At 38.3% G+C, this 12,516-nt stretch overlaps 1 protein-coding gene across 3 annotated transcripts in view; it reads right to left on the bottom strand.

The window, feature by feature from the left end:
• Positions 1-291: 291 nt before the first annotated feature.
• SBNO1 (strawberry notch homolog 1) overlaps positions 292-12,516 on the bottom strand; it is a 62,073-nt gene continuing 49,848 nt past the window's right edge. For all 3 annotated transcript variants that reach the window (XM_035706408.2, XM_035706407.2, XM_025473697.3), the window contains exons 29-32: positions 10,573-10,710; positions 9,885-9,961; positions 8,315-8,508; positions 292-6,742 (exon numbers count right to left, since the gene is read on the bottom strand). In XM_035706408.2, the coding sequence (XP_035562301.1) occupies positions 6,600-6,742; positions 8,315-8,508; positions 9,885-9,961; positions 10,573-10,710 (552 nt within the window). In that variant the 3' untranslated portion in view covers positions 292-6,599. The remainder of the gene's footprint in view (positions 6,743-8,314; positions 8,509-9,884; positions 9,962-10,572; positions 10,711-12,516) is intronic.

Genomic DNA, 12,516 nt, shown 5'->3' with positions numbered 1-12,516 from the left:
GTGGGGAAGACACTCTAGGAGGGGAGTCTCAAGAGCTGTGGCAGGTGCCAGGATCTCTGCCCAGACCTACAGAACTGTTCATATGTGTGGTAGTGTGTACGTTTCTAATCTCAAGAGTGCTGGGTTCCATCCTACCGACATCATGAGAAGTCTTCTATAATTCACACCAAATAAAATGCCAACATTAAAAAAAGTCCAAGCCCCCAAAGAAAAGCTCTCTAGGTGAGGATGGTGGCATGGATACAGCTCAAGTGGGTGCACAGAACCCAAAGAAAACACAGAGAAAAAACATATTAGCCAGTTTAATTTATTTAAGAATCTTACAAAAAAAGAAAACAAAACAAAAAACACGACAACAAAAAACTAAATACAGAGTTTGTTATGCTTCATGGTTGATCGTTTTTTACTTGCAAGGGTAAACCTCGCTAAACGCAGCCAACACATTTTTATTGCATGAAACCCAATTTTTAAAGTTACATATCAAAATGGTTGGAACAATCGCTTCTGGACACTTGGTACTGAATTAACCGTGGAAGGCTGAATGAAGCAGTGCAGTATCATCAGAACAGTGCGTACCCTTCATACACTAACGGACATTCAAGACAGAGGAGCAATATAAAAAGGGAGATTTAAAAAAAGAGAACCAAATAAAAACAACCAAGAGTTTATATCCACCTTTGTTTCAAATTGTCTTTGGATTCCATCACACGTTGTCTCAAGATGCACCAAGTCAGATCAGTAAAGGAGGAAGATCTACGCCTACATATAAAAGTATCCTTTGCTCAGCAGAGGTAGAACCTGGCAGAAGTTTTATTGCAGAGATACAGCGTACCTCTTCCCACCTCTCAAGGTTGATGATAGATACAAGTGGTTATTGAAAAATAATATCAGTAGTTTGCAAATTCAGTATAAACCATGAAAAGGATGGTTTTTCTCTAATGGCGGTGAGACTACAATATGCTACGTGGAAACAAGCTCTCTGTCCCTAATGTGTAAGTCAGAAAGAAGACTCAAGCTTCTTTACCCTCTTCAGTGCCAGATACTCTCAGAGCAAGAAAGGCTCTCAGGGTGGGGAGGAGGAAGAATGGGGTGTTCTCAGGGACCTGTCGATTGACCTTGAGACTGGAGGAGGCCTGAGCTGCAAGCAGCAAGAAAAACCGATTTTGCCAGGCTGCATGCATCCCTTGTTGGGCCTGCCTGACGAGGGTGCTCTCCACTCTTTGGATACCAGAGGGAGGGAGTGGGCAGAGTGGGTCTAAGCCTGGATTCCCACTATGGCGCATCTCTGACAGGCCCTAACTTAAGATATGTTAAGTTCCCAAGGCTAATCTATATGCGGACAATTCATAAATTTTCAACAAGTCTAACAAGTTCAATAGGTAAATGAAATATGTATGTGAGTGAAAGGCCCAAGAAATGCTCACAGCAATCCTTCCTAAAAGTCATGGAGGAACATTTTCTTCAATGTTCTAAGTCTTTAAGTAAAAAACGCAATGTTTGCCTCCCAGCTGATTATTACTGCCATTTTCATGAGCCACCCCTGTGTCTTCCCTACTGGCAACACTAATCATCAAGAATGCCTTAATCCAGCTCAGCAATGAGGCTTGTGGCTATCTGTCCAGTCAAGGTCAACTCACCAGTAGCACACTAGTGGTGAGAGCGGCTCAGGGGATCCTGCTGGCCAGTCCACCCACAGCTAACTGCCTGTTTTACCCTCAGCACAGAATCAGCCCATGAGATGAAGGCTCGTGGAAGCCTCCACAGCAGTTGTCTTCTCTCTCTGGGAGGACGATTGTTCCTTAAAATACACTCTTTATGGAGACCCACACATACCAGGCCAGTCTCCCCATCTGCTATTACTATCCTTAACAGGTGAGAGCAGAAGCAGATTACCTGTGCTCACTGCAAAGTAAATTTCTGATTATTTGTAGGTTAAAAGTATAGGCTTGATTTCTTTAAAAAAAACACAAACTTTGCAGTAGCAGCAGGCTATCAATCACCATTCAGATCTGCAAGATTTTCTTCTCAGCTGGAGAGCCACACAGATGGAGGATTTGGTACAGCCCTGAAAAATTACAAGGGTAGGAGCAAGTCGGGTTACTGAAGAGCTACATCTGATCCCAAATGCACTGAAGAAGTTAGAGGAGCTTAAACAAAGTCTTGGGTAAAAGTTTTTTTATGTGAAAACATCAGGCTCACTATAGCTTCCAAAGAGCAACATAAATGAGCGTAACTAGTCATATAATGACAGTATCAGAAATTGCACTCAAATACATTCCCCCCCAATTACAATGCATTGCACACAGTAAAAATCTGTAATAAAAAATGCAAACACAATCAGGCATGTTGAAAAATATTAACACAAAATAGACATAGGAATTCTATAGTAAAGATGCAAAACTGAATTCTAAAATATATGAACAAATTCAACTAAGAAGTTTTTCATACTTTTTTAATATATATATATATATAAAAAAAAATTGTAAGATGCCCCATATGGGAAGTCAAGGAAAGAATAAATAGGATTGAAGGGAGGAGGGAAAGGAAAAACAAATAGGTGGGGTCCCAATTTACAAGAAATATTTACATTCAGAATTCAAAAGAACTCAACATTTCTATATATACACTTTATGTACATATATATAAGTACAGCATAAAATCAGAAGGTGGGTTTTGGATTTCACCTCAAGTAATCAGAAAAAAAAAATTACTAGCTAGCTTGAGTTGCAGGTATCTAGATGTGTTTCCTTCACTTATATGCCCTTAAAAGATATTGCATCTATATTGGATAATTGGCATCCCATGAGGAATTTTCACAAAGGGTTTATGCTCGCAGCTAGCTATAGCCATGGTGTGGACTACTTGCTGCATTATAGCAGCAAAGCATGCACAGCCCTGTGTGTGGGAATGTGGTTAGCGAGGGAGACCCTAGATACAGGAGGGGTAGTCAACAAATGCCTATCATCACAGTGGTTGCCTTTGCCATTGGGATGCTTGAACCCACCCAACATCTGGCTAACTAGATTCCAGCCTAACAGCGACCCTTATGTAGCACCACTCTTAGAAACTACCAAATACCACTCAGGTATGTTTTTAAAATAAGAATTTTTAGACCAGGACCTTGCTCTTAATATCTTATCAGGGAGAGGACTGAAGGGGAAAATACTTTTCCCCTGCTATTTTCATCAACTGAGATGCATCAATCACTTGTAATCTACTGCTCTGGCCCCCATGCTAAACTGGGAAGTAAAGAGCGTAGGGTAAAAGGTTCCCATTACACATAATCATAAATGCTGTCCTGGTGCCCTTTCTGGTCATGCCTGCTAGAGGAGTTCTACTAGCATCACATGGAGGCTAGCAAATCAATGTCCCAGGGACTGCAGACACAAAATTGTACCTCTAAGGTGTTATAGTCCCCTGGAGCCTGGTAATCTGAACTTTTATCTTTATAGGTGAAGCACACTAAAATGAAAAGGGTTATTGTTGCAGTTCAAAAAATTTTCTCAAGTGCTAATTAATTGGACTGGAATAAATATATGTACACAAACACACACTAGTACATTGCTTTGGATGCAAGTTCTTGCTAACTTATATACAGATGTAAAGAAAAGATATTGAAAAGTCTATCTGCAATATAGCAGCAAAAAGGGAAAATTGCTTAAGATAATTTACTTTTTGATCAAGTTGCGTTTAAAGAAATACTCAGTTAATACACTGAGGAATCACTGATGCCTATCTGGATAATCCCACTAAACTGCAGACAGAGACTTGTGGTGTGGACTAAATGAGGGGAACACAGATCCCCCCCAAGATACCATCTGAGCAGCTCTGGACTCAGAGAGTGGTTTTCAGCACAACTGACATTGTAAACTTTGAAAACACGAGCACAATTTACAATCAAATCTCTGTGCTCAGAGCCATATTGCTAAAAAAGGGGAGACAAGGCATTGCAACGGCCAAATGGACTCCCATCTGGTTCAACAAGGCCCTGGGGTCAGACGTGGCATCAGATCCTGACATACATGGATCTGCTGTACACAAGTTAGCTGTTGTTAAACTTGATTTTTTGAGAGAGGAGGACCCTGAATGCTGGATTTTCCCAAGCTGGCCAACCTGAACTTGCTGACTTAGATAAGGGCACAGTGTAAAGGTCCTACGTTCAACCTGCAGAGAAGGGGATGAACAGCGGGCTCTTGATGCTCACACACATCCTCCATGATGGGCAGGGGCATGTGGCACCTCAGGTCCTCTCCATTCACCCCGGTTGCCTTTCTGAGGTCTCCTTGAAGAATTTTCAGAGGCCTTATTTCTGGACCTTCTTTATAAAACCAAAACAAAGCTATTCCTCAAAGAACAAAACATACATATGCCCTTTTACATCAGAATAGCAGTTCAAAATGCAAACATTACATAAGGAATTGTGGGGGTCAACTAACTGCATGCTACAGAAACCTCATACCAATGCTATTTGGAAATAACCGTACCCTACAAAAAGATACCCCTAATGCCCAAAAGAGGGAAGTTGGGCCCACAGCCCCTAACCCTGCCATTTTGCCTTACTGAGGGGAGCAGGTCTGCTGGGGTTCCCTTCTCCAATCTTCACCTTAGTGTGTTGATAGGATGCTGAGCAGGATACTGGTTTAAAAATAAAGGAAGTAACTGAGAAGTTTTGCTGCAGGTGGAACAATCTGCTCTTGGCTGCCAGTTGGGTCTGGTGGCCCTAACAAGGAACACTGGTTGATATACAGATGGATCACTGCCTGAGAAGAAAGCCTAGACTTGAGGATAAAAGTTGCATCCACTTGGCAAAACATGCCAACAAACAAAAATTATTCTCAATGTGTTCTTCTAGGTATCAAGAATAAATAAATTCAAAGGAAACTTACGGTAAACTTGACATAAGCAAACTCAGGCTTAAAGAAACACAGGAAGATGAAAACCCTAGCTTTCCATCACTGAACACATATCCCACCTGATTCTGTGAGAAGTTTAAAGAGTAACAAGCAAGAACAATTCAACTTGAGCAACATTCAAAAGTACTATCATTTCACCCCTTTCTCGACACATCTCAATTTTGAGGGGCAAGTTTTAAGCCCAAATATAAGGCTACCTGGAATGCTGAGCAACACACAAGTTCTGCAGAATCCCCATCACAGACTGCTTCTGAAGGTGTTAAGGGCCTAAACACGAGTCCACTTCTGGTTAGTAGAATAACTTTTTATTTGACATCTACAAGATTGTGGTATCTTGTAGCTTTTGACCAGGTTTATACAATCTCAATTTTTCAATAGTGCAACCTGTGCAAGCAAAAAAAAGGGAGGGGGGGTGGAAGGAAAACAAAAGGAAACAAAAAAACCCCAATTGTCCCCTCACTTGTTTTTATAAACATCTATTATAGGCGAAACAAAACTTACCCATATTATAGATAAGTGTCTATTCACATTTGTACATTACCATTTTTAACAGCTTGAGATAAACTCTACAATGTCTTACAACACATTAAACAATATTCAAGTTACTGGGTAACAACAATAACAACAAGAAATAAACATACAGCAGAAGCCTCAAGTGTCTCCTCATTGTCTAGTTTACAGCTCAAGTATGGTTTCCTTTTTTATGAGTGACAAATTAAGATAATGAAGTAAAAAAAAAAAAAGATTGTTTGCAAGATGGAAGCCAATTTGTACTTCTTTCTAAAACTATCTTTAAGTTAAGGAAAATGTAATTTTAAGAAAAGCAGGCTTGTAGCCATTTTTGCAGCACACATTAGGAATACTATTAATACATTAAAATTAACTTTTTAAGAGTTTTACCACAAAAAAATGTATGTACTCATTACCTTGACAAGAAACCTGGGGCAGGAATAATGGGGTGGCAGGGGTGGGGTGGGGGGGGCTGGGGATTTGCAGGGTGAGAAGCAATACCCAGGTATAAACACTATAAAAATGCAATAACCAATGCTGTACATCTACAAATGTTTCTCTCCATTACTTGACTTGTTTGAATCTTGTTTACGCATGCTTTCAAAGACATGCACTGTCAGAACAAAACTAGAAAAGAACCTGAATGCATGATATGCAACCTTTCATTTCATGCTTTAATAAACCTATTGTTTAATAAGTTGGAAAAAGAAACCAATATATATTTTCTATATTTATAGACTCAAAACACATGCATCTGGGGATAACTCCCACAGCAATTGCATGGATGTACTGCATTAACCCTGAGCACTGTGTAACATAAAAGTAAAGCCAGTTTGGGAAGTTCCAAGCATTGTTAAACCAATTGTGGTTTGTAGCCTTTAATAAACTCACAAACAAACAGACACGCACGCGCACATATCCCTCTGCTCACCCAAAGTAAAAGCATATGGGAAGTACCATGGGAAAAGCAAAGGAAAGACATATGTACCACCATCGGCACTGCTGATTTTCAGTTTTGCTATCTATTCCAGGTTTGTCCTTATTCCCAAAAAAAATTAACTAGAGAGAGCAACAACTGAAAAAAATTATAATTCTTTGGAAACTGTCCCTGATTTTTATGCAAATGATATGCTTCAACAGCATTTCAGATACATCCATGTCGAAACCTGTCTGTTCTTATGCGTTGCTCAAGTTGGCGATGCTCTGCGGGTGACGCTGCTGCCAGAGCTGTTTCTGTTGGACTGCAAGCTGTTGAGACTGGTCTGAAGTTGACAGGAGATTTACAAGAGGAGACACACAATTTGCAGGAATGATCAAACCTGCAATTAGAAACAAGAATTTATGAAGGCTGCTTCCAGGAGAGATCATACTGTATTTTATTTACTTTTTTTTGTATTTTACATTTTCATAGCACATTCCAAATGAAGCATACTATTAAACGTAATGAAGAAGCCACACAAAACTAAATGAATACCTAATAATTGAAATGGCTTGGCCCCTTTAGAAGTAACCCAATTCCTCGGCAGTGTTACCCACAAAAACCTAAGCCTCTGGCATGTCTACTGCAACACCATCTTCTTGGTTGTAGAATAGAGGGTCAAGTATGGTATCTACTTACTATCTTCGCACCTCCACAAATGCACATGAAAACAACCTTCTATGTAAGTACTAATGTACCAAAAGGACTACGAAATAGTGGTTGCAAATTCCAATGCTGACTGAAGCAGGTAACTTCCAAGTGGGCACAGTGCAGATGTTATCAAACTGTGGAAAGTAATGTCCTATGTAAATGAACTTTAACCCCTCCTATCTGGGAAGAGGGGCTCAATGTTTCACATAAGCTGGTGTTTGTATGTGCATGCACTTTTTTGAGAAAACAAAAAACCATGCTTTTGATTTTTAAATGTTGGCAACTCTTTTTTTTTTTTTTTTTTTTTAAATTTTCATTTATTTATGATAGTGAGAGAGAGAGGCAGAGACATAGGCAGAGGGAGAAGCAGGCTCCATGTACCGGGAGCCCGACGTGGGATTCGATCCTGGGTCTCCAGGATCGCGCCCTGGGCCAAAGGCAGGCGCCAAACCACTGCGCCATCCAGGGATCCCTAACTGATTTTTTAAAAAAGATTTTATTTATTTATTCATGAGAAACACGGAGAGAGGCAGAGATATAGGCAGAGGGAGAAGCAGACTCCTCGCAGAAAGCCTTATATGGGACTTGATCCCAGGACCTCAGGATCAATGACCCCAGCCAAAGGCAGACACTCAACCACTGAGCCACCGAGGCGTCCCTTGGCAACTAATTCAAATGCCAACTTGTAATGACCAAAAGTATTTGAGGGTCGAAAAAATGTTCATGGACTGACTTGGGCCCACAGGCTGCCAATCTGCAAACCATGATAAAAAAGATTGTGGCAAATGAAGCAAACATGAAGCAGCAGGGAAAGTGCAATGACTGAATGGCTCCCTGTAAAGCCTTGTGAGTGAATGGTGGGTGCAGCTAGCCTGGTCTGCCTATGCTCTGCAAAACTCCAGGCTAGCCTCTGTGCCCAGTAACGTTAGTTCCAGTCTTGAGTTGTCTCAAAGCGTATAAAAATGGCAATATTCAGGGAATCCTGGGCAAGAGACTGGGCTTAGTGTCTACACCAGGGAGGCTGCACAGACAGCAACAGTGAGGAAGGGGAGCAAGAACAACTTAAGAGCAGCATAAAATGACATCATAACTTCAGCCAGAATAAAGAATGTCCATTCAAAGGCTTAACTTCCATTTAATCCTTTAAGAAGATATAAAGCAAGCTCTATTCCACTACTGGAATAGGTATCCAGATTCTAAGAAGGATAAAAAAAAAAAATCTGTTTTTTTTTCTGCTCAAACCCTCAAAACTTAGACTTACCTACAATCCGCTGTCCATCCTCTGTCCTTAGCCGAACTATCTGCATCTTCACATTTGTGCCACTGACAGATGCTAGAACACCCTCAACTTTTGTCCAGACACTCAGCACGGAGCCACATAATACATAGTATGTGCGGCAACGAAGACCTATTTCACAAACTAATCCCAAGCTGGCCTTTTTGCAGTTGCCACGCCTAGGATAGATAAGGGGGAAAATATATATGTATACATACACACACACACACACACTTTAAAAGCTCACAAAGTCTACCTACATTTCAGTGGAAAATGTCCTAGCATTATTTTCCTTTCTTTACTGACAATTTCTTAGATTACAATCTTTTGACATATTGGATTATACTTTCCAATTTAAGGTATCATTGCCGATTTTTAAAAATTTCTAAGATTTTAGAAAATACAATTTCTGGGGCTCAACTCCCTTATGCAAAAGGGATGACTTACTGGTTCTGATATCCAGTTAAAGGGTCTGTCATTTTAACATCCAATAGTTTACTATATTCATGCCAGTTTATAAAATAATTCTGCCAGTTCCCTCTAAAGTATTAAACAACATATTCTAAGTCAGGTAACTGGGAAAGGCCTTGGCAAACCAAAATAATAAAACCAGTAAATTTTTAAAAAACTGTAAAAAGGAAAACATGGTTTACGGTTAAAATTTACACAATTCTTCAATAAAATTATCTTTCGAATAGTAATTTAGGAGAACACACAGTATTGAGCACCCTTCTTGCTAATACTCAAAGCAAATGTTTTAGAGAGGCCCTTTTAACTTTAAAAATATTTTATCTTGAAAGCTTTTCTTAATTTCCAAAAGCACGAATTTCCTCTCAAAATGAAAACAAATCATTGCTCATATCAAACTTATCTACCTGTGTCTAAATAAAACCTAGCTAAAAACTCATCTATATTCTATATTCCTTTTCATAAGATGGGCTGAATACCCTATTGACTGTCTAATGGATAAGAAAACAGTGAGACCCATATAAGGCCCTGAAAAGAACATTATAAGAGGTATTTATTACGTAGTGACTTGAAAGAACACCCCTCCAGCCAACCTAGTAGCATAGCAGGATCAGTTCCCAGGCTCAACAACACCGTTTTCTGGTGCTGTAAGCAACCCTTAGTTTATTATTATTTTTTAATTTTTAATTTTTTTTCTTAGTTTCCTACAAGTTCCCTAACCCTTAAAAATGAAGCTGATTTGGGACACTAGTAAAGTTTTTCTTTAAAGAAGGGGAACAAAATAAATAAAAAAAGAAGGGGAAAAAAATAAAGGAAGGGAAGGAAGAAGAGGAGAAAAAGTCTTAAGAAGAATGACAGTCAAGTCCACATTGGCAGACAACAGTTGGTTGAAAGTAACAAAACATTAGTGAAGAACACCTAGAGTGTATGGTCCACAAACATACAAGTGTTTCTGACTAAAGGAATGACACCTAACAGTAGATAAACTATTCACAGACTTAGACAGACAGCTAAAGGGAGAAGGTGTATTTAAATTAAATCTTGATTACATTTTGGAAAATATGGTGAGAAACATAAAAATACTAACCAATAAGCATGAGTACAAGTATCTGCAGATGAATTATACTGATCTAACCAGTGGATCAGGGCATCATCTGAGACTACCTGTGAAAATAAGACAAAAATTCCATTGAAATAGTATTGTTTTAAACAAACTGGTTGCCTTCTTATGGTCTCTAAAACCAACTTATAATCATCTCGATACAGAAAATCTTGCCCTTGCTATTGGCTGTATTTAAATACCATTCATAAAAAATTCTGTGGTTAGGTTCCTCCCACACAATGTTTCAAATAGCTAGTTTAATTATAATTGTTTACAAGTGAAACTGGGTAGGAAGAATAGTAATATAGGGTAATACTAAAATTTAATAGTAATGTTAAAAAATGCAGTCACTCACTGTTTTTCTATAAATCATTGCAAAATATAAATACGGCAGGTCTAATTTGTGTAGTTAGTACTGCAAGTTTCATTTACTGACAACACAAGCTGTTTGAAATAGTCATCTTACAAGCTTCTTAATGGTTGATACATTACGACTGGGATGTTAATGTAAAAAAAACTGACAACATGTTTTCAAAAAACAATTTTCCAGTAACCAAATAGGAAAAATCGACCAAATAATTTTGTATATGCACACATAGCTCTCCTAAATATAGTTTCAATATATTATAAAACAAGTATTCATAGATAGTATAAAGTACAAATGAAAAAATACCTTCTTATATTTCTTTTTTAGATCAGCATAAATTTCTAATTTGAGCTGTTTCCCAGTATTTGGTCTATAAACTAAGAAAAGCTTCTTTTTAGGGTTCACTTCTTTAACTAAGATGGCAGTTTTCTTGTTGTTCCTTATCTAGTAAAAAAAAAAAAAAGTGAGAAAGTATAAAGATTTGAGCTGCACACTTTACGATAAACTTCATGTTTGTAGCATCACATTAGCAAACACAATTCTTTGAAAGACTTGTAATGCCCAGTCAGCACATGAATCCGTAACTAAGAAGTATGGCAGCTAAGAAGTATGGCAGTTGCTCATCTCCTTGAGTTTTACAAGGCCTCACCCAAACAAAGGCTCTTGGATCCTAATTCTGAGGTACAATGAATACATATGTTGCGGGCCAAAATACTTAGAAGACCCCAAGATCAAAAAAAAAAAAAAAAAAAAAAAAAAAACGACCCCAAGATCACACCCTGAGCCAAAGGAAGACACTCAACCGCTGGAGCCATCCAGGAGTCCCAAGGAAAATCCTTTTACCTCTCTATGTAAAATTTTTCCTAATAAATTGTAAAAAAAAAAAAAAAAAAATGTTCCTCTTCTTGAAGTTACAATGAAACATTGAGCTACAATGAAACAAGATAATGATTTTGATAACCAGCAGGTCCCTGCACTCATGTAATCCATCAGGGCTGTCTCCTTATGGTTGCCATTAAAAGTGAGGTGAGATGTCACATGATCTGTAAACAGTAAAGCTATGACAGGAAAAAGCCAAAATGCTGGGCAAATAATACATAAATATGTATGTAGAAGTGGAAGAAATGGATGCATCAGACAAATAATGGAACTTACATATATATTTTTTTAAAGTTGGACTTATGGCAGAAATACTAAGAGGAGGAAGTTATTAAAAGGCCCGTTAAGCTCAAGGAAAATTAATATCTCCTTTATATTTATTTATTTATTTTTAAAGATTTTATTTATTTATTCATGAGAGACAGAGAGAGAGAGAGAGTGAAGACAGAGAGAGAGAGAGAGAGAGAGAGAGAGGCAGAGATGCAGGTAGAAGGAGAAGCAGGCTCCATGCAGGGAGCCCAATGTGGGACTCGATCCTAGAACTCCAGGATCATGCCTAGGCCAAAGGCAGGTGTTAAACCACTGAGCCACCTAGGGATCCCCTAGTATCTCCTTTAAAGAATGGTGAACAATTTCTAAGCAATCATGTCTGGAGCAAAACTGAAGGAAAATGAAAAGTTTCAAAGTAAAGATACTTTGCCACTTCCTCTACAAAACAAATTGATCGCTGAGCTACCAACTTTTTATATTAAGGTAATTCTTACACTGATAATAAAAAAAAACAACTTAGTATTTTACTTTTCACGGATATTAAAGATTCTTTCTTTTACTAGTTTCAAGTGATTTGAAACATAATTTAGGTAATTACTACAAAGTCAATGAAACCATAAGGTAAAAATTACATTTTACGTGTTTTATCACTTGATGTGAAACATTCAGTAAAATTATTATAGAGGACGGTGTTTTAAAAAGCATGTAACAGTGAGCTCTTTTTTTTTTAATAAAAAAAAATGGGGTGGATACACAGTGTCAAGGTAATTCATTATAATTACAAAATAAATCACATGACAGTAGAAATAAAAGTAATTCCAACACGGTCTTCCTAATGTTAACACATGATAAACATTATCAAGCATGTCCACTTATTTTTGTGGAGTTTCAAAGATAAATACCCGCACCTTAAAAAAAGAAAAAAAAAAAAATACCCGCACCTTTCTGGAAGAACGCCCCCTCCAAGGCTGCCTCTCCTCATATCCAACCACCTCTGCCATACATAAAGGAAAACAGGGCCAATATTATCACATCCTTTCACTCAAAGGAAGGTGAGGATCAGCACTTTCCACAAAATCTACCAGTTGTAAATTCTGGCAA

This window comes from Canis lupus, chromosome 26 (genome assembly GCF_003254725.2).
Source record: "Canis lupus dingo isolate Sandy chromosome 26, ASM325472v2, whole genome shotgun sequence".
Taxonomy (NCBI): domain Eukaryota; kingdom Metazoa; phylum Chordata; class Mammalia; order Carnivora; family Canidae; genus Canis; species Canis lupus.
The sequence above is the reverse complement of the archived record's forward strand: the minus strand, read 5'-3'. Positions and strand labels throughout refer to the sequence as shown.